The sequence below is a fragment of the Panthera uncia genome, chromosome A2, assembly GCF_023721935.1.
Source record: "Panthera uncia isolate 11264 chromosome A2, Puncia_PCG_1.0, whole genome shotgun sequence".
Classification (NCBI taxonomy): Eukaryota; Metazoa; Chordata; class Mammalia; order Carnivora; family Felidae; genus Panthera; species Panthera uncia.
In genome coordinates this window covers 13,581,110-13,601,204 of record NC_064816.1, presented here as the reverse complement: position 1 = coordinate 13,601,204, position 20,095 = coordinate 13,581,110, and the positions used below count along the sequence as shown (strand labels likewise).

The 20,095-nt window shown below is 61.4% G+C and overlaps 2 protein-coding genes across 2 annotated transcripts; both read right to left on the bottom strand.

Moving 5' to 3' along the window:
- Positions 1-2,719: 2,719 nt before the first annotated feature.
- CILP2 (cartilage intermediate layer protein 2) lies at positions 2,720-11,480 on the bottom strand. The gene is made up of 8 exons (XM_049642565.1): positions 11,290-11,480; positions 10,164-10,262; positions 8,893-9,165; positions 8,076-8,231; positions 6,729-7,007; positions 6,217-6,325; positions 5,864-6,021; positions 2,720-5,624 (listed from the first exon to the last, which is right to left on the bottom strand). Exons 1-8 carry the CDS (start codon positions 11,351-11,353, stop codon positions 3,289-3,291), a joined length of 3,474 nt encoding a protein of 1,157 aa, XP_049498522.1. The 5' UTR covers positions 11,354-11,480; the 3' UTR covers positions 2,720-3,288.
- A 536-nt stretch (positions 11,481-12,016) lies between these two features.
- On the bottom strand, positions 12,017-20,060 carry YJEFN3 (YjeF N-terminal domain containing 3). The gene is made up of 6 exons (XM_049642569.1): positions 19,458-20,060; positions 16,100-16,208; positions 14,208-14,318; positions 13,869-13,982; positions 13,639-13,789; positions 12,017-12,276 (listed from the first exon to the last, which is right to left on the bottom strand). The coding sequence occupies exons 1-6, from the start codon at positions 19,514-19,516 to the stop codon at positions 12,068-12,070; spliced, it is 753 nt and encodes a 250-aa protein (XP_049498526.1). The 5' UTR covers positions 19,517-20,060; the 3' UTR covers positions 12,017-12,067.
- Positions 20,061-20,095: the final 35 nt, after the last annotated feature.

Genomic DNA, 20,095 nt, shown 5'->3' with positions numbered 1-20,095 from the left:
TGTCTGGGTGGCTCAGTCAGTTAAGCATCTGACTCTCGATTTCAGCTCAAATCATGCTCTCACGGTTCGTGGGACTGAGCGCTGACAGCGTGGAGCCTGTTGGGATTGTCTCTCTCTCTCTCTCTCTCTCTCTCTCTCTCTCTCTCCCTTTCTCTGCCCCTCCCCTGCTCGTATGCTCTCTCTCTCTCTCTCTCTCTCTCAAAATAACTAAATAAACATTAAAAAGATAATAAATGCCCTTAAAGTGAGTTAGTTCTTGGGGGAGCAGGGAGGCCTTGCATCCAGTCAGTGCTTAATGTGTGTTCATGATCGTCTTCCTCCTCTTTGATTCTGCGGTTTTAAGACTCTCTTGTTTTAAGCATTGTTCCAAGATTCTTCTCCCACTCACAGTGCTAGGAATTTTAAGAACCCCTGGTTCTAAAATTATAAGAGTCTGAAATGCCGTGGGCGGGACCAAGGGCCTCCTTGTGCCCTGAGCTGACCCCAGGGTGGCTGGAGCCAGGGTCTCTGGGTGGGTGGGTGGGGGGCTCATGCCCCCCACTTCCCCAGACTTGAGGGGGTATGGTCTGGCAGCCCCAGTTTGGGGGGAGAGCAATGGATTTACCAGGAGGCAGATGGCCAAGGTTCCAGAACGGGGGGGGGGGGGGGGGGGGGGGTGAGGCTGAACTCCCCCTCTGCTCAAACAGGGTCACAAGGCAGCAGCAAGGGGCACGGGGCTGTCGGCTCAGGGCAATGGCTTCTTTGGGAGACTAAGTTTCCTCATCTGGAAACTGGAGCCAGGCGCTGTCCTCTTAAACAGTGTCGGCAGGGATGGGCAGGAGCTGAGGCTACAGTCCCTGCCCGGTGCCAAGCACTCACTTCGGCTGTGCCTTCCACCTGGAACGTCCTCCCTGATCCGCTTCCCTCTGGGAGCCCCTCTCAGTCCTGGCCTGGCCCCGCATCTGGGGAGGGGCTTCAAGAGGACGCCCACCCACCCCTGCCCCACCCCAGGGAAGGGAGGCCAGCTGCCCGGCCCAAACCCAGCTGCCCCAGGCCTGGCAGCAGCCACAGCCCCGACACTTTCTCAATGAAAGGTATTTGGCCACGGAGACTGACACCTCATCACCCTCAGCCTGGAAGCCAGCTTTACCCGCCGGCTGCGGTGGGGGGGCCCCCCTGGCTCTTCCTGTTCCCCGGGACCCCACCGGGCAGCCCAGAGCCCAGGTTCCCTTGGGCGAGGAACTCCCCCTCCGAGCCTCCCTGTCAGCTAGGGGTGTAGACACAGTGTGTTGTGGATCAACGCACACGCTCCCTGGCTCCCAAAGCATCTCAAAGCATCTCTCCACTCCTGTGCATTTTAGCCTATCCAGGCAGAGGCGACCCCCGGGGCCGCCCAAACCTGGACTCCAGCAGAGTTCTGAGGCCCACCCTCAGAGACTGGGGCTGAGGCCTCTGGGTTTGTCAGATTCTCCCTGACCCCCTAGGCCCCCTAGCCTACCCCTGGCCAAGGGAAGAGGTTCCCACGAAGGGAATGGCCTGAGCAAAGGCATGAGGGCTGGAGAGGTTGAGAGCTGTCAGACTGAGCTGGACGGGAGCCAGCGGACCATGTGGGCCCAGGGCTGACCCCGCAGATGTGCTGGGGTCCGTGTGTGAACCTACCTCCCTACCAAGGCCGGATCGGCTCCGCGCTGGCACAGAGCTGAAGCCTCCAAATGCTGCACAGGCACATGGTGGCGTGGACGGGAGGGGTGGAGGCAGCAGTGGGTGGGCGGACAGGCGGGTGGTAGAAAGGTAAGTGGGTGGGTGGGTGGGTGTGCAGAGGGCCCTGGGTTAAGGGAACACCCCGCACCCCCACTCCCCGCTGTCACCCCATCCCTGGGGTGAGGGACACAATGCCTCCCATCTCAGGTCCCCAGCAATGCCGCTTTGATGCCTTCCTGGGGCCAAGGGAGTCCCAAGCATGTGCCGGAGGGGGCTGTTGAGCCATCCAAGGAGCCCCTGCTCCTGCGGGGATTCACTCCAGGGCCCAGGCAGCCCTTTGCCTCTCCCTGTGGGGGCCCAGTTTCCTCTGTCTGGAAAGCGGGGGCGTGGCCAGGAGGACTCGCGCACGTGAGCACACAGAGCCACGCACACAGAGCGCCAGCAAGCGATGTTCTGCCGCCTCCAGACTGAGTCCTGGTGAAGTAGAGGGCCCAGGGCCATGGCCTCGGGCAGCCCGGTCACCATGTGGCCAAGGTGTGGCCAGGCCTCAGCCGGGTGGGGCCTAAGGAGGGGCAGCGTGACCCTGGCTGAGGAAGTCCAAAGCAGGCCCGATTCCTGCCGCCTGGGGCATGGGCCCCTGCCAGGGCCCCTCCCTGCCCAGTGCGGCCCTCGGGCACATGGCCAGGCTCAGAGGAAAAGGCCAGGGCGGCAGCTGCTACCGTGTTCAGCGGTCAGGGCGGCACAGGCTCGGGCTGCCCACGAGTCAGGTCTGCACACACGTGTCACAGACACACTTCTGTGTGACTCTGCCAGGACCCACACACCAGCCCGAGGCACGCCCGGCACCTCGTGGAGGCCTCTGAGCTGCTTGCACGCCCATGTCCGTGTCTGCTCCAGGCCTCTTTCCACCTGCCAAAGTCTGGGTCCAGCAGCCACAGCCTCCATTTTCAGTCCCCAAGACCGACACCATGAGTGGGAAATGAAGCATCTTTAATTGGTTCCTTGCCCCAACCCCCCGCCCCGGGAGGGGGGGGGGTCTCCAAGCACCAAACATGTGAGAACTGTGCCCTTCAGCCCCAGAACCAAGAAGCCCTTGCCTGACTTTCGCTGGGCCTGGACCCCCACTCTTAACCCCTGCGACCAGCCCCGTAGGCTTTGTTTCAATAAATAACCCCTAGAACAAAGCTTGGGGCAGGGGATCCAATAAAGCACCCAGCTCGGCAACAGGCAGAGGGGGCTTCAGGCAGAAGGCGGGAAATCTCAAGGGGCAGAATATCTGAAATCAGGGTCAAAACACACATAAAATCAGAGCCAGCGCTCGAGCTGGGAATGACTCCTCCCAGGCCTCCGTCGGCTGCCCGATGGTCTCCCAGGATGCTGGCTCCTGCTGTCGGGAAGAACTCCATTTTGCCTCACACAGCGACAGTCCCCTGCCTGGCAGTTCCACAACCCGGCACTCCTAGTTCCTATCTTGACTCTGAACTCTGGGCAGGGGAGGGAGAGGGGGGCCCAGAAACCTAGGGAGGGAGCATCTGGGGAAGGGGGCTGAGACTTCCGAGGTACAGAGGAGTCCGGAGCAAGGCAGAGGAGTAAGGCCACGAGCCCAGGTCACTGGCGGGCCCTGCCCCGGCGGGTACGGAGGGGACCTGCGGCTTGAGCCTGTGCCCGGGTCACCTCACCCATCTCCCTGCGGATGTCACCAAGCGCTGTTGCCGGGGACTCCAGCAGCCTCTGGAAGAGGCTAGGCCGGCCGGCTGGTGGCTCCCGACACTGGAAGGTGACAGCTGTGCCAGCATCGGCCTTCATTTCCCTAGAGAAGCCGTCAGAGGAGCCATCGAAGCAGCGGCCGATGGCGATCTCCTTGGCCAGCCTCGGGCTCTGGTCGGTGACCGTGTAGACACCGTAGTTGTGGCCCAGAGGGTCGAGCGGGGCCAGCATGGCGAAGGCAGCCGGGTCGTCTGCTGGGGCGGGTGGGGGGTGCCGGGCCAAGTAATCCCGCAGGAGTCCGTTGACCGCCACTCGGCGGCAGCTGCCCTGGGGCGTGATGGTCACCAGCGTCCTGTCCACCTGACGTTGATCAAAGAGCATCCCGCTGCACTTGAACTCCACACAGGCCGCGGACGTGCCGGGGTGCTCGGGGTCTCGGACGCTCCGGGCGTCCCGAAGCCCGTAGAGCTGGCCCTGGGTGCGCGGGTGGCTGCCCCCAGCGTTGTGGGAGCGGACCATGTACTCCTGGGGGCCCTGGATCTTCACCTTGAGGAAGCAGGCCCGGAACTCCTGGGGGTTGGGCCACCAGGCCAGGAGGTCCCCAGTCCAGGAGGCCGGCACGCCCTCGCGGAACGGGACCACGTTGTACTCGTACTTGTCTGCCTCCACGCGCGCGAAGCGGAAGTGGCTGGCGGTCACCGGGGCCTCCTGGCATTCTCGCAGGCTGCGCCACGGGTACACCGGGCCGTTGGCCTCGGCGGGGTCGCCGGGCCTGGGTTTAGCGAGGTTGATGCGGAAGCCGTTGCGTTTGAGGGCTGGGTCGTCGTGGTCGGTGCGGCGGTAGCCCAGCTTGTCCAGGTAGGGCTGCGCCACGCCCACGGTGGCCGCGTGCGGGCGGGGCCGGGAGGGCGCGGGCTCCAGCTCCTCCCCGCCCAGGGTGGCCGTGACCAGGGCAGTGTAGGCGTCCGGCCGGTCCGTGTCGCAGAAGGCGGGGAGGCAGGCGCCGTTGGGGCCGGTGACCGCGCTGTCGAAGCGGCCCCAGGCACGGGGGTTGGCCGCGAAGCCGGGGGCAGGCTCCAGGTTGACCAGCGTGACCACCACACCCTCCACCTGCTCGTTGGGGGTGAACTTGTCGTTGGCATAGGCGCGCACCTTCACGAAGCAGCGGCGGCGCTCGGGCACGTCCAGGTTGAACAGACGCCGCTCGCGGATCTCCACGTTGCCCACTAGGAAGACCCTCTCCTCCCTGCGGACCCGAGGGGCCGCTGACCCCTCTCGCTGGAAGCCGCTCTCCTCCTCCCACAAGCCTGTGTCAGGGTTCAGTGACCACAGCTTCAGGGCCTCCACGTGGCCCGCCATGTGGATCTGGCCGGCATTGACGCGCACGGCCACCGGCCCTGCCTGCAGCTGCTCCGCGGAGCCCGCGGCGCGGAGGTCCACCGCGAACATGCCATAGGTGCGCAGCGGGGCCAGCTCGCCGTCACTGTCCACGAAGCGCAGGTCACTGGGGGCGGCCGCCGCCGAGGTGAGATCTCGGGGGTCCACGAAAGTCACCCGGGCCTCCACGGCCCCCGTGTAGGGTTCACCATCGGCTCTGCGGAAGGCCCCGGGCGGGAGGACCAGCTCGCCCAACGGGTCCTCCTCTTCCAGCTCCCCAAGAGGGATCGTGTTGCTCTGGCTGGCATCTAAGATGACAGGGGCTTTCTTCCGCATGGCTTTGACATCGTGGTATACGCCACCACCTCGAGGGGCAAAAGGCAGAACTCTGACAGTGTCCATGAACTCCCCACTGGGGTCCACGAAAGTTACCACCAGCCGCTGGGTGGAGGGCGGCACCTCAATGGTGAAGTCGCCCTGATAAGATGTGAATCCAATGGGCTCCCGGCCTAGCAGGATCTGGGCAAAACGCAGGGGTTCCCCTGAGTCGGTAGCCACCACGCGTCCCCGAACCAGCACCCGAGGGGGCAGACATTTCTGACAGCCACACTCAGCCACCACTTTGACGGGGAGGACATAGTTGGAGCAGTGGATCTCCTTGCTCTCCAGGCGGCGAACAGAGCAGCAGCGGGACCCCGAGTCCCCACACCGGGAGCTGGAGCCTGCAGGGCTGGGGCAGAGGGTGTCAGAGCAGAGACCCACGTCCAAGTAGGCGGGGCCACTGCCAGGCTGGCCACAATCATCTGGGAGCTTGATCAGATGCTCTTGGGGCTGTGGATTGCAGGCTGGCTGGCCCGGGGCTGCAGAGCAAGAAATCAGAGCAGATCAGAGTAAGGGGGAGGGCTCCACTGAAGCCAGGGTTGGGGCCTGGATTGGGATCAGGGGCTCAACCCAGGGGCTCGGTGGGGGCCCGGGATCAGACTCAGCAGGGTCAGAGAGCAGTCTGCAGCTGGGGCTCCATTTGGGGTTGCTTTCGCTGGTGATGGGTCTCGGCTAAGTTTCAGGGCATGCTCAGGGTTGGGGGGCTGAGGGTGCTCACCCAGCACGGTGAGCCGGGCGCTGCCCGAGCGCACGGTGCCCGCATCGTTCCACGCTTTGCAGTGATAGGTGCCTGCCTGGTCTGGGCGCAGCCCCCGAAGCTCCAGATGGGCCCCGTACCTGTGTTCTCGCCGGTCCAGCAGGGTCCCGTTGTGGAACCTGGGTGGCAGGTGGGCAACACCAGGGGGCCCTCAGCACAGGGAAGGGGCTGCATCCGTCCCCCATCCCCCATGCAGCCCAGCAAGGTTGTAGAGCATCTTTCTCCCAGTCTCTGAGGCACCACATGTCATGGAAAATCCAATCAAACCGCAAAGCTGGGTGCAAGGCCCTTGGGCATTGGAGCAGGGCACTCACCAGGAGTATTTCTTGGGCATGGGGGTGCCTGAGGCTTTGCAGCAGAAGGTTACGTTCTGGCCAGCCTCTCGCACTCGGGACTCGGGGTGCTTCACCAGGTAGGGTTTCTCTGGGGGCAAAGGTGGCAAAGGTCCTGCCCCATCCCAGCTTCTCCCAACAAACCTTCCCAAGGGCAGGGCCCCATCCTTGCCCTTCCAGGGATGCCCTGTTTCACCTGTGGCTCTTCTGATGACCTCTCCATTCAAGTTCACCCCATGGCTGCTCAAGATGGTGCCCCATCTTAATGCTGCCCCCCTGCAAGTCCCTGTCTCATCTCGCGTCTTCTCCAGCTTCTCACAGTGTATTTGTTCCTCCCATGGCAACATATTTAGTGTTATGCTTTCTCCAATGGCCGTGTCACATCTTATTTCTTCCCCAGTGACCTCATGCTGCACCACATCCTCCCAAGTGTCACCCAGAATTTCCTTCTTAGCTTCTCAGCCTCCTCACCCTCCTTGCCCTGGGGCACTTACCCAACTTATTAAGGACAACAGTGACCACAGCAGAGATAGAGCCATTGGCCTGGGCCTGGCCCAGGCCTGCAGAGAAGCCATCCATTTGGGCACTGACATTGGCCCGGCTGCTGGCACACACTCCAGGAATCCAGAAGGTCCCATGGGCATCGGTGATGGCCACAGTGCCAGGCCAGTCTCTCAAGGAGACCCTGGCTCCTGGCAGTGGACGCCCAGATGGGGTGACCACCGAGCCCCGGAGGATGTGGTCAGGGCACTTGCAGGTCTTGGAGCTGCAACCTGGGGGACAAAGGCAGGCAGAGGAACAGAGGAGCCTCTTCACTCCCTCCTTCCACTCGGTCACTCAGCAAAGATGCCTAGACACCCTCCCCCCCACCTTGTGCCCCTCAGAGGCCTCAGCATGGCCCTGCTTGCAACAGCCTCTTGTGTGAGTGGGGACATGGGGTTGAGCAGTCAGAACTGGGGCAGACCTGTGGTCCAGAGGGGTGAGGAAAATGCCCTGGTGGAGGGGACAGGAGAGGTGACTCTCACAGGACAGAGAAGCTTCTTTTAGCATGAGAGAAAATGTCCAGCAGGGGCTGGGGGCCCAGCTAGGGGTTGGGTCTTGGGCTCAGAACATCTCCCTCCCCTCCCCTCCCAATCCCGCGGTTTCTCCATAAGATGGAAAATTCCACTGAAAACGTCAGGGCAGAGGCGTCAGGAGGGCAGAGCCAGGCGGGGTAGGGTGGGGACCCCACTACCCCATTGGCCACCGTGCTCCCCCACCCTGCCATGGGCTCTGCGGGCGCAGTCTCCGGACCATGTTTGTGGAGCCCAGGCGGATCGGAATTTCCAGTCGCCTCCTGGCTGGCCTGGTGTCTGGCCCTGGGAGGGCTTGGGCATGGTGTCTGCCAGGGTGTGAGCGCGTGTCCGCGTGGGCGTGGGGTACGGGAGAGGGGGGCTGTGAATGCCACGCGTGTGTGCCCCAAGCACATGAGCTGGCTTCAGTGTGTCTGTGTCCACCAGGACATCCACACGCTTGGTGGCGCGCCCAAAGCAATGCCCACTCGGATCTACCCGTGCCTGGACATGACCTTCTTGGCGTTCACCCATCCAGATACACACATTCACCAATGCTCCTCCGCGTGGGGCGGGGGGACGGGGGCGCAGAAGGGAAGGAAGGGCCAGTCTCCATGTGTTCCAAGTTCTGGTCCCCGAGGACCCGCCTCTTCCATTCCAGCCCCATCCCATCAGGCTCATTCCCAACCCGCCTCTCCCCACTAGGTACCCTCCTCAGCAGGCCGCCTCCCTCCAAGTCCAGGCCCCGCCTCTAACTCAACACTCTCCTCCAGGCCCCATCCCTCCTACCTGGACAAGGAGGGCGTACACACTTCTGCGCCTCCAGGGGACGCCCCGGACACGCATCCCCAGACGTGCTTGGGCAGCGGCGGCGGCGCAGGCGACGGCCTGGCCCGCAGCTCCCTGAACAGGGACCCCACGGGCCCCACGCGCCCCACGTGGCCTCTGCGGTAAGGGCGGAGAGGAGGGAAGGTGAGACGGTGGCCCACGCCAGGGACTGCGCCTCCTGGAAATCTAGTAACAATGTAGGACTGGAGGACGCCCCCCGCTAAGTGCGTCCGAGGATGGGTCCCCCAAGAGAGAGGTTCTGCCCATTGCTCTCATCAGTTGTCCCCCAGGCTCACCTGTCGAACGTGCAGTTGAGGTAACACCCCATTTGCCCCAACCCCAGATAAGCTCCCCGAGGTTAGCCGTGCTGTTCTCCCTGCGTCCCTCATACATTTGGGGTCAAAACACGCCCCCCAAAGAATGGAGCTGTTACAGATGAGCAACTGAGGGCAGCAGGAGGGAGATGAGCTCCTGAGGGGTCTTTCTTGTTCCCTACCTGGGCCCCTATTCCCAGGCCCTCCTTTCCAAAGCCCCGCTCCTATATGATCCAGCCCACTCCTTGGGCCCTGCTAAAGGACCCCCAGCTCTTTCTAACCACGCCTACATCCACACGGCCCTGCCCCCTTTCCTCAGTACCACCCATTCAAGCTCCACCCACCTATGACCCATGTCTGCCAATCCCCACTCTCTTCTCTGCATGACTAATATAGATCCCGCCCTCTCCCCAGCCCCTCCCATCCCCACACAGTCCCCGCCCCTCCCCGGGCCCCGCCCTCACCAAGCGGGCAGCGGAAGCGCACGTGGTAGTTGGAGCAGCGGCGGCCGCGGGGCTGCTCGCGGTTGAGGCACCAAAAACCTCGCGTGGGGTTCAAGTGCACACGCTCGCCTACAGTGGACGGCAGGGCCCAGTCCGTGGTGCGCGCCTCCAGCGCCAGCGGCCGCGGGCACACGCGCGCTGGCCCGTAATAGAAGCGGATGGCAGCCAGGCTCTCGAAGTCGCCGTCGCCGCCGGGGTGGTCCACGTTGAACCAGGACGTCCACTGGCTGGCCTCTGTGGGCACCGCACGCTCTGGGACCCGGGCCACAGCCTGTCGGGCCTCATCAGTGCATGCAGGGGCCCAGGAAGCGGCCTGCCCACCCCCATCTCCGAGGTAACTGTTTACCTGCTAAGACGGTCACCCCACCCCCAATGAACACGGGCTAACCCAGCCCGCCCTTGACCCGCCCAGATCCAGGGTCCTCTAGGGCACAAGGAGCTATAAAGGGATTAAGGGAGGTTGGCCTCCCCTAGCACCAGCCCCCGTTCTGCTGCCCAATACTTGAGCTGGCCCATTAGTTCAGGTTGACATTTTGCCACGCTGACATTTTGACACTGTCTCAGCAGCCCCCAACCTTAAAATTAAGCCTGTCCCCCACCTCAGAATTCAGAACCCCTGAGGTGTGAGGAGACACAAAAGTAGCAGGAGGAGACCCGATGGAGAACAGCCCTAGCTGTGGCTTTCCATTGCCTGGCTGCTCCTGGTTAGAGCCAGCTGGGGCCTTGCTCACTGCCTGGATGAACCCACCAGGCAACCTGTTTCACAGAAGCCACAGGTGGGAACGGTCTGGCCTCCCAGAAGTCAGCTTCTGCTTCCATCAACTCCCGCCCCCACCGCCCCCCACCCCACCTGCGCAGGGGCCGGGGGAGGGGGGGGGGTGTGCTCACTCCTTTCCTGACTTTCCCAGCTAGGAAACCAGAGACCCAGGTTCCAGAACTACAGGTCTGGAATCTACTAGAAGCACCCTGCACGATGCTTCCAGTAGCAGGGAGGAAGCACCCACTCCCACCCTACATTGGTTTCCTCCTTGACAAAACAGGCCCTGGACTCTCACCCCTCTGCTCCTAAAACTTAGACTTCTGGGGGCACCTGTGCCAAGGGCTGCCATGTCCAGGGACCAGGAAGTTACTGGCCTTTCACCCCTGGTGTCCCCTCCTTACATGACCACACCAACCAGAGCTCACATAGTGAGTCCACAGCAGAGCCAGGACTTGGACCCAGGATGACTCACCTTCCCAATCCTCCAGGGCTGGTGAGGGCTGTCCGGGGCGCAGAGATGGGCCTTCAAAGCCCCAGGCAGTTGCTGTGGGCTCCTCAGGGGGGGTAGTGACTGTGGGAGGGATGAGGAATGGAGGGAAGGAAACATGCTGATGGGGACCTCTGTGGGCTGCTTGTATACAAGGTGCTGTCATGATCATCCCCATTTCACGGGGCGGGGTTGGGGGGTAGTGAGTGAGGGTCTCAGAAGCCAGAACCATCTCTCTGGCTGACCCCAAGGAATGCAGGAACACCCCCCCCCCCCCGCCTCCAGGAAACCTCCCTATGGCCCCTACCCCCAATCTCCTGCAGCCCCATCCCTCCCTCTGCCCTGGCCAGGATGCCATAGTCTGGGGAAGTCTGTGTGTCTGGTCTGACCCAGTTCTCCCCCTCAGTGTGCTCAGCGACCATGGGTTTAGTTGGCTCTGCCTCTGCCCTCAGGTGGAGCTGCGTTCTTCATCCATTTGCGGGGTTGGAGGTCTCTCCCTCAGTGTACCTTCCATCCCTTCACTTGGGGCCCAAGCTGCCATTGGGAGGTCTTTGGCATCTAGCCTGGCTTCTCTGACCTTGAGTTATCTAAGATAGCCAGGCTGAGCGGTGACCTCAGACAAGTCCCTTCCCTGTCTGTGTCTCAGTCTCCTCATCTGGGAAATGGATCCAGTGCCCTGTTCCACTGAGTGCTCCTGAGACGGGAAGTTTTCTGAATGGTGTGTTTGTGGAAGAGGAGGAGATGTGTGAGAGGGGGCCGCTCTGACCCCTTAATCCTGGGCCAAGACACAATGCTTCAGAGTCCAAATGCCGGGGGTGAGACCGGCCCCCCGCTGTCCCCAGGAACCTAAAGGAGCCTAAAGTTCATATGGATACTCCGAGTTCCCCTACCTCTCTTGAGGAGGCAAGAGAACAGAGAAGTTTCCTCCCTTCCCTCCCCCGGGCGCGTTGTTGGTCCCAAGAATCCATACCCCCGACGCCCCTTCACTCCACTCCCGGGCTGACGAAGGGGGACCCAGGTCTGAGGACGCCAGAGTGTCCCTTGGTTCCCTCTCCCGGAGCGGCTGCGTGCCAGGCCTAGGGGTCTGGGCTGGGGTCATGGGGCGCCTCACCTCGAGCCCCCGCCAGGTGCGCGGCGGCGACAAAGAGGCAGAGTAGTGGCGGCAATGACGCCATGGCCGGGTCCGAGAGTCCGAGGGAGGGTCCGGGCTCCGCGGCGCGCTCGGATCCGACTCCCGCGGGTCTGGCGGCCGCTGGGGCTGAGGGTGGGGGCGGGAGGTGACCGCAGGCCACGCCCCGTGCAGGCCACGCCCCGTGCAAGCATCGCTCCCTGGCCCTGGGTGACTTCGGTGAGCTAGCAACCTCCCCGGTCGCCCCCTTCGGTGCGTCCGGCTGTGCCTCCGCCCTCAGGCTGGCCTGCGTCCTCCCCTCCCCCCACCCCACCCCCCGTCGCCAGCTGGAAGTCCCTCCCTCAACCCACTCTCCATTCTCCACCTTGGGTCCCAAGCTGCCTGCGGGACGTGCCTCTTGGAATGGAGCCTGAGGCTGCCCAAACACTCACGCTTCAGGCAGCCGTTTAGGCGGCGAGGAATCCTCCATCGAGTCTAACTTCAATCCTGTTGGCGTTAGGCCACCCCAAGCAGGCTGGAAGTCCCACCCCGAATCTACCTTCGACTCTTCTGGCTCTAGTTTTCCCGGCCAGCGGGAAGTCCCGCTCTACGACTACCCTCCGTGCCTCCAGCCTTGGGCTCCGGGGGGCGGCGGGAAGCTCCCCCCCCCGAGTCTGCCCACCCCCGCAGCGGACCCGGCGCACAGAGGAGGCGGAGGCGAGGTGGTGGGGGGACGGCTGTTTATTGGCGGGGGTCCAAGCCGCGGGGACGCGGGTGGCGGTCAGAGCGCCGCGACGCAGTCGGTGCCCGTGTATCCTGGCAGGCGTAGAGCGAACTTTCGGCGCACGTCGTCGGGCACGAATCTGCCGGCCACGAAGTGGTGGCGGCCGGAGAAGCGGCCGGCGCAGCGCTTGGGCGCAGCGAGCGATACCAGCACGTCCGGTCGGAGCCCGTCCTCGGCGTCGCCGCCGCCGGTCTCGGCGTCCCAGCCTGAGGGAGGGAGGGAGGGAGGGAGGGAGGGAGGGAGGGTGGGGGAATCGGGAGCTGGGAGGGGTGCTTGCCTTCGGGCGAGAGAGTCTTGCCTCCTCTCCACCCGTTTCCCCTTCCCCATCAGACTCAGCCTCTGCTCTCTGACGCGTGAGGCTTGGTCAGACCTGCCTCCCCATAGTACTGAGCCTCCGCCCTCAGACCAGTGTCTCCCCTTCCTTGGAGATGTTTCCCTCCTCCTATGACCAGGGCGTCGGCCCTCATCTTTTCTGCCCCTGCTGCCATCATGCAACCAACCTTTCTTCTCCATCTGACTCAGCCTCTGCCTTCAGACTACATCGTTTCCACCTGCTGCCCTTTCCCAGTCAGACCCATGCCTCTGCCTTTGGACCCAGCATCTGTCCCAATTCCTCCCTCCCGATCGATCTTGACCTTCCCCTCTTCGACTAGAGCCTCTTTCCACCCAGGCTTCCTAGCCAGCCTTCCTCCTCTGACCAGATCCCCCCTCTCCACTCAGGACAGACTGGCCTTCATCCTCAGGCAAGCCTCCCCCCCTAAGACCTGTCTCCTTACTCCTGGTCCTTGCCTCTGACAGGATGTGGCCCCCTCCCCACCCAACCCCGACGTCCATCCTCCTCCCTCTGACCTGACATCTCTGTGTTCATCCTCACACTAGATCTTGCCTTTTGAATGGACAGGACCCCGCCCCCTCCCTCACTGTGCCCTAGCCTCTGCCAGCTCTCAAATGAGCCTCTACCTTCAGACTAGGGGCCTTGGCTTCTCCCCTGCTTCTGACCAGAGTCTGGAGCCACTAACTAAAAGCCTTCTCCGTCTGACTTTAATCCTTCCTTCTGTGACCCTAGTCTCTACCTTCAGACCAGACAGCTCCCCTCTTCATAGCTAACCCCTTGCTCTGTGGCACCCTGCTGGGGGTGGCCCTGAGGTCTTGAAAGCTGGGGGACATCCCCCTGAGTATGGCCACCCCTGTGGAGGGTCCGGCTGGCCAGCAGCTGTTTGTTCCGTCTGCCCGTCGCCTAATGGCTCCAACAGGCGTGGGGCGGCGGCCAGGACGGGCGAGGCCTTTGCCGAGTGAGCTCACGTCTGCCCAGGCAACTGGGCCAGGGTGGGCAGCGGGCATGCTGGGCCGGGTGTGGAGGGGTTGGGACATGGGATCACCTGGGCAGCAGCCTCTGTCTTCCCCATCTTAGGGATGGACGTGACCCTCACCCAGAGTGCATGAGCCATCCACGCTGGGGAAACGGAGGCTCAGAGAAGGCAGACAGGCTGGGCCCATCAGAAACTGGGGTGCAGAGGGCCCCCCTCCCAAGGCCCCAACATGCCCCCCCCCCCGCCTGCCTGGCATGCCTGAAGGAATGTCCAGGCTCACAAGGGGGATGGACAGCAGCTTGAGTGTGGCCAGCGCACGAGTGCAGGGGCCTCCGATCTCTCCCGGCTCCGCACCAGGGCCCAGCACGGCATCCACCACCAGCCCATAGGCATCGTTGATGAGCTGGACCTGAGAGGGCGGGCATGGTTAGAAGGTGGCCTTTGGGCACTGCCCCCCCTTCCCCCCTCAGTTGCCACCAAGCGCTGACCTCTGTGGGCAAATAGGACAGGAAGGGGATGTCCATTTTCTCGCACTGGGTAGTCAGGTCCCGGTGCAGCAGGTCTAGTGAGCGTGTAGGGTAGAAGATGGTCGGTTCATACTCCTGGTGGGGAGGGGCAGAAAGGAGTCGGCCCTGAGGTCCCTTCCAGGCTTCCTACTGGGCCTTACTTAGCCCCCAGATCTGGATATGAGGCCAGAGACCCTGCCTGGGGCAAGCACTGGGCATATTCTGTCCCTCCTGGGACACTGTCAAGAGGAGGAAGCAATTTCTGCGGGGACAGGGTTGAGGGGGTGACCCTAGGAGGCCAAGGGGGTCCTTGCTACTCACAAACACCCGCAGGTGCCGGGCACAGACCAGCCCCACTGCCCCGTTCTGCTCCGGGCCACACACGACCAGCACTGTCCTCTGCTTCCGGGAGAGAGTTGGCAAGGGGAACACCTGGCAGGGGGCACAGCAAAGGCAAAGGCATGATGCTTGGAATTCCTCCTTATTCGGGTGGGGAAACTGAGGCTCGGAGTAGCGAAGGAATGGCCATGGGCCCGGAGGCAATAGAACAGGAGGAAAGACATTCTGGGCAAGGGGCGTAGCCCCTTGGGACCTCAGTTTCCTCCTTGGAGATGCAGAGTCCTTGCTTCAGGCTCTGCCAAGCTGGAGCAGGAAAACGTGCCTTCTGCCACCACCCGGCGCCCAGAGTGTGGTTTGTTTATTCTCGGCCTGAGTTGCAGACATTCTTCCACCTTTTTCCACCACAGTGGCTGCCCCTCCCCCGCCCACGTTTCCAGGCCTCGGCCCTCCCAGAGGCCCCAAAGTTGGTGGGGGGGGGGGGGGACAGAGGGAGGGTATTTTTTCCAACCTGAGATGCCCTGTCTCCCTCCATCTGCCTCTGTCTTCGTCTATCTTTCTCTCTGTGTCTCTGTGGGCCTGTGCATCAGTCTCTTTAACACAGGAGTTAAGAGCACTGGTGTTCAAGTCACAGCCCTGCCCTGACTCTCTGCATGGCCTCTGCCCCCTCTCCTCTCCCAGCCTCACTTGGCTTCTATCGATTGGGAGTGACGGTGGCACTGACATGGGGCCTCTCTCGAGACAGGGCACCCCAGGGGGCCTGGCTGTACCCTGACCTCCAACCACACAGAGAGCCAGGTGTACCTTTTTTGTCTCCTCCCCAAGGTCTCCGGTGAGGTCCTGAGCCACCTGCGACCACACTAAGCCAGGTGCGGAGCCCTGAGACCGGAGACTGAGGGAGACAACAGTGACTCCAGCTTGACTGGGGCTGAGGGTCCTCTGGACAGACTTGGGGCTTTCGGGGCAAAAACTGGACGGTGACTGGTCAGCAAGGGCCAGGCAGGAGTTCACTACACTGGGTTTACTTTTACTTTTGGGGTTTCGCCATTTCCTTCTCCTTCGGGACCTTCACTCAGGATGTTTCATTTGAAATAGAAATGTTAAAAAAAAAAACCAACTGAGCCTACATGAAGAAAGCAATTGTGTTCGACAAAAGTCTGCAGTGGCGACAAGAAGAGGAAGACAGGGAGGCAGAGAAGGGTTACATGTGGGAGCCCTGACACCATCGGGCACTTCTCTAAGGCATTTGTGTTTATTAGCTGGTGTCAGTTTATTGCTCTTTCTTTGGAGGGGGAAACAGGCCCGCGGTTTGGCAACATGACCAAAGGCACTGCATAGCGGCATCTTCGTTGCTTATCACTCTCGCATCCCTTGCAGGCACCTCGAGGCTGGGACTCTGCTAACTCCTCCCTAGGACCTACACTATGCAGGCCACCCCTGCCTCTGGGCCTCAGTTTCCGCATCTGCAGCATGGGGAGGGGGGTTGGTACTCGGCCTCCAGGAACCGATGTCTCCTTTACGGAGATCCAATTGATGGCAGAGGCAGGTGGTCACATCTGTACCTCAAGGACCTCAGGACCATCCTGCAGCAGCTTTAGTCTCTGCTCCCCGGCCTCCAAGTCTCTGGGGACTTCTCTATCTGCCCTGACCCTCACTGACACCTGGGGTCTTGGATCCCTGCCTGGTCTAGACCAGTGATGATCCTCTCTGGGCCTCAGTTTCCCCACCTGAGTGATGGGCTGGAGTGGCTCCACACAAAAAGGGGTTTCTTGAGTCCTGGATCAGCCTGACCACAGGGCTCATGCAGCTAGGCCTCCTCTGCTCTGGTAGGCTGGCCATCTGGTTGGGGTCAAGGTCAAAGATCAGGGGTTAGATACCTTGGTCACAGCCACAGCACTAGCATGGCCACACAACTCCACCAGCTGCTGCCGCCCAAAGCGATAATCTTCCAGCAGCTCCCGCTCCAGGGCTGCCGCCTCTGCAGTGCTGGGGGACAGAGTGGGGAGAGACGCTCAAAGACACACAGAAAGACAGAGAGGCTCAGATGGAACCGGTAATGTTCCACTAATATCTCCAGCTAGGCCCTAATGCCCCCCCCCCCCCCCCCCGCCCCCTCAGTTTCCCCACCAGACGTGCTGGCGGTTGACTGGCACAGCGGAAGGTTTAAGCTGAAGCCCAAGGCACGGGCGCCCTCTGGTGGTCGAGGGAGGTGTGGCGGCGCGTGTTGGTTCTATTGCCCCAAAGCGTGGGAGACTGGAGCCGGGCCCAGATGCGCCCGCCCCCACCGCGGAAAGAACCCAGAAGGAGGAATGGAGCGTGAGAGACTTTGATGGGGGCGAGGGGCCAGTTGCATGCAGTGGAAACCGCTGAGCAAGCTCCCGAACACTGGAGGGGGCAGACTGGCCTGGGGAGGGGGGTGGTGCCCGAGGGAGGCGGATTTTGAAGGCTGCAGAGGGGTTCACTTAGGGAGGTGGATGGGGAGCCCACGGCTATGGGGCCTTATTGGTGACCCTACAATAATTGTGGCCAGAGAATTGGGGCTTACCCATCTGGGGTGAAGGTCTGCCATCAACTCACCGAGTGACTGGGCTCTGTCACATCTGAGTTTTGCTTCCTCTTTTGCAAAAGTAAAGGCAGGAAGGATAGGCTAGATAATTTTCAAGGTCCATTTCAAAATGCAAACATGGGGCCCGCTATTTAAGATTTAAGAATTTTCAGATAATGACAACAGCATGAAACTAAGCGTTGGGCCCTATTAAGAGCAGGGACCAAGCTGGCCCTGGCTTAGGGACCTTCCAAGGAGCACCTACCCCCACCTCAGCAGACCCTAGAGAGCATAGTAGTGGTAGTAGGACCAGGCCCAGAAGAATCAGAACATTCAAGCACTCTGAGAAGCCAAGTGACTTGCCCAGGGTCACCCAGGAAACAAGGGGGAAAAACCGAGACTTCTGCCCTTGGTGTCTGTCTCCAGAGCCATGGATAGGGTGTGAGCAAAGAGGCAGGGGCAGACCTACAGACAGCAGAGGTTTCTTCGGATGAATCTTTAGCTTCCTTCCTTCAGTTCTGTGAGGAGACCACAATCTTTTGGCCAATTTTTGCAGTGTGATCAGGCTGGGCAGGAGGAGGGGCATAAGTAAGGACTGCTGTGGGATGGGGAATCAGGGAGGACTTCTGGAGGAGCTGGCCTGGAGCACTATGGGAGGTAATCCACGTGGTAAGAACAGCGAGGGTGGGAATGAGCTTGGCAGATTCTAGGGATGGAAGTGAGGCCAGTGTGGCTAGAGCGGTACAAGCAAAACAGAAACTGGGTCAGAAAGGCACTTTGGGGGTCCACGTAGATGGGGGAGATGGATGGAGGCTTAGGGCAGGGAGTCTACATGCCCTGAATCATCCCAACAACCAGAGCCAGATTCAACCCCACCTGACTTCAAATAAGTCCAGTTGAAAGACCAGTTGAGGAAAAGGAGCTCACGGTGGGACAAATGAGGAGCACCCCTCTGGGCAGGCCACCTAGGTCCCAGGAAGGAACATGGGAGAAGGTGTTTGGGAATGTGGTTCATTCCTCCACCTTCAACTTGTGACGGGTCTGGCTGTTGCCCCCACAGGAGGGCAGAGAGAAGAGGAGTGTGGGAGGACCACCCATTCCTCCTTTTCTCCCTCTGCCCCAAAGTTTTGGCCTCAGGCCACCACTTGGAACATTATCTCCCTGCCCAACTGGTCATTAGAGTGATAATGGGGACTCCATGGGCAGAGGATGGTTCAGCCTAGGAGCCTGGGAGTGGCGACGGTGGCAGCTCTGGGTCAGGTATGAGTGGGAGTTAGGGCTGGTGAGGGAGGGAAACAGGGCAGAGCCATGTGGGACTGGGCAGGGCAGGGGGCTCAGCCATGAGGGTGCCTCTTGCTGCTCCCAACATCAGCTCCCAGATGAGAGGAGCTGTGAGGACCAGGATTCCCCCACAAGCAGGAAGGCTGAAGCGGCCTGCTTTCAAAGGAACTGGGCCTGACACTCCCAAAATACTTCCAGGAGCAGGCCCTTACGAAGGTGAAGCCAAGGCCAGGGCACCCGTGCCAGACCCTCCCTGCTCTCTTGGCTCCCTCTGCTTCTCCACCTTCAGGCCTCTGCCCACCGGCCCACCATCTTGCCCATCTGGCTGCCTACAGCAGTTTCATGGCCCCCAAACTCAACACAAGAGCCACGGGGCTCTGAAACTTGAATGCCAGATGACATCACCACTGTCTCAAACCTACTTATGGCTCCCCAATATTCAGAGAATATTCAAATTCCTCGCCACACCTACATGCCCATTATGTCTCTTACCTCATTGTTTCCTCTCCACTTGCCATGTTCCACTCCTACCCGCCCCACGGCGCCCCATCACCCCTCAGCTGGCATCTGAGACCCCACACAATCCCCCCCCCCCCACCCCCCACCAGATGAAATCGCAGATCCAGCTTCCTTCTGCCTAGGATGTGCTGGGTCTACAGGCTCAATCTGGACATCAATCAGTCACTGGACAGTATCTGCCCTGAGGGCCTGAATGGACAGTGGGCAGAGGACAGATTTGTCAGCCAAATCTGGTTTCCATTGAGGTCCACAGCCCTGCTTGGAGTCCCAGGGCACAAGGACTTAAAGGAGGACATAAGATGAGGACTCAGGACGAGGTGGAAGACACAGCCACAGCTGCCTATTTCAGACCCCAAATCCAATCAAACTACCGGCAAGTGGTCCATGTGTTCAAAAATCCCCCTAGCCCTGGCTCAGGCGGTGGCTTCCTTCCCCAGCCCTCAGTTTCCCTCTCTGGACAAGAAGATAGTCGCAGGTGGACCACCAAGAGGGTGTGTGAGTGAGGAGCTAACAGCTCAGCTCTTCCCAGGGAAGACGGGGAGATGAGGGTGGGAGCGCCAGGGTCCCTGGGTGAGATGGAAAGGGGAGGTGGGCCTTGATTGGGTTGAAGGGTGATGGGAGAGCTACTAGTGGTGTTCTGAATAATTCAGAAGGGCGGGCTGAGGAGGATGCAGTTTCCCTGGCAACTCGGCTAGGAGACCTTGGCAGCAGCAGGCTTCAGGCTTCGTCTTTCCAGCGAAATGCGGGGTGGGCCTTGGATCCCCCCAGGCCCCATCCCGGCCATGCCCTTCCTCTGATCTATCCTGCCCGTGATGCCCCCCTCCCAGCCATGCCCTTGCCTCGGGGCCGCATCCTTGCCATGGTCTTTGACGTCCCCATCCCCGGCTGACCTGAGGAAACGCCGCTCCTCGGGCGCCTCCACTGGGTCCGGGCGGGCCGCGCTGCTCATGGCCAGGGTAAGCCGGGACGCGCAGCCTGGCTGCCACCGCCACAGCCTTTTAAGAGCATCCCAGGGCAGATGGGGGCGTCCTCGGTCCTCCTCCCTTCCCGCCCACCCTGTGTATCCGCCAATCAGGTGACACCGCGAAGGCGCTGCGCGCAGGGATTGGCTGGCGGGTGCAGGCAGATTTAACCCTTTGGTGCCAGGAGCGGAGTTGCCTTGGGGACGGAGAATAGTAGAGACGTGGGTATTAGCAGGGCAAGGCACGGACGGGTAGCGACGGACCTGCTACCCCTGTCATGGGGTCTTGGCCTGGGGGCAAGGGGACCTACCTCTGACACCCCTCCACCCCATGCTCCACTCTTCAGATCCCCCATTTACTGATGAGCCCAGGGTGCAGGATGGGGAGCCCCGGCCTGGAGGGGTGGGCTGCTGACAACGAGGACTTCAATAGAGGTAGGAAAATCCAGGCATATTCTTGAGCCAAGGCTGATGGATCCAGGGGCGGTTTCTGGGTGGGTTTTGAAACCACCCTACCTGGCATCTTCTGCAGAGACCCCAGGTCTAGACCCTATATCCCCAGGCCGT

What these genes read in the sequence shown, in the direction of transcription:
- CILP2 (XM_049642565.1), bottom strand. Translation starts at nt 11,353, where the DNA reads ATGGCGTCATTGCCGCCACTACTCTGCCTCTTTGTCGCCGCCGCGCAC. An exon ending in TGTTGTCCTTAATAAGTTGG is followed by an intron (nt 6,326 to 6,728) that starts GTAAGTGCCCCA and finishes CTTTGCCCCCAG; the next exon opens with AGAAACCCTACCTGGTGAAG. An exon ending in ATGCCCAAGAAATACTCCTG is followed by an intron (nt 6,022 to 6,216) that starts GTGAGTGCCCTG and finishes CCTGCCACCCAG; the next exon opens with GTTCCACAACGGGACCCTGC.
- YJEFN3 (XM_049642569.1), bottom strand. Translation starts at nt 19,516, where the DNA reads ATGAGCAGCGCGGCCCGCCCGGACCCAGTGGAGGCGCCCGAGGAGCGG. An exon ending in GAGGAGCGGCGTTTCCTCAG is followed by an intron (nt 16,209 to 19,457) that starts GTCAGCCGGGGA and finishes TCTGTCCCCCAG; the next exon opens with CACTGCAGAGGCGGCAGCCC. An exon ending in CCCGGCACCTGCGGGTGTTT is followed by an intron (nt 13,983 to 14,207) that starts GTGAGTAGCAAG and finishes CCTCCCCACCAG; the next exon opens with GAGTATGAACCGACCATCTT.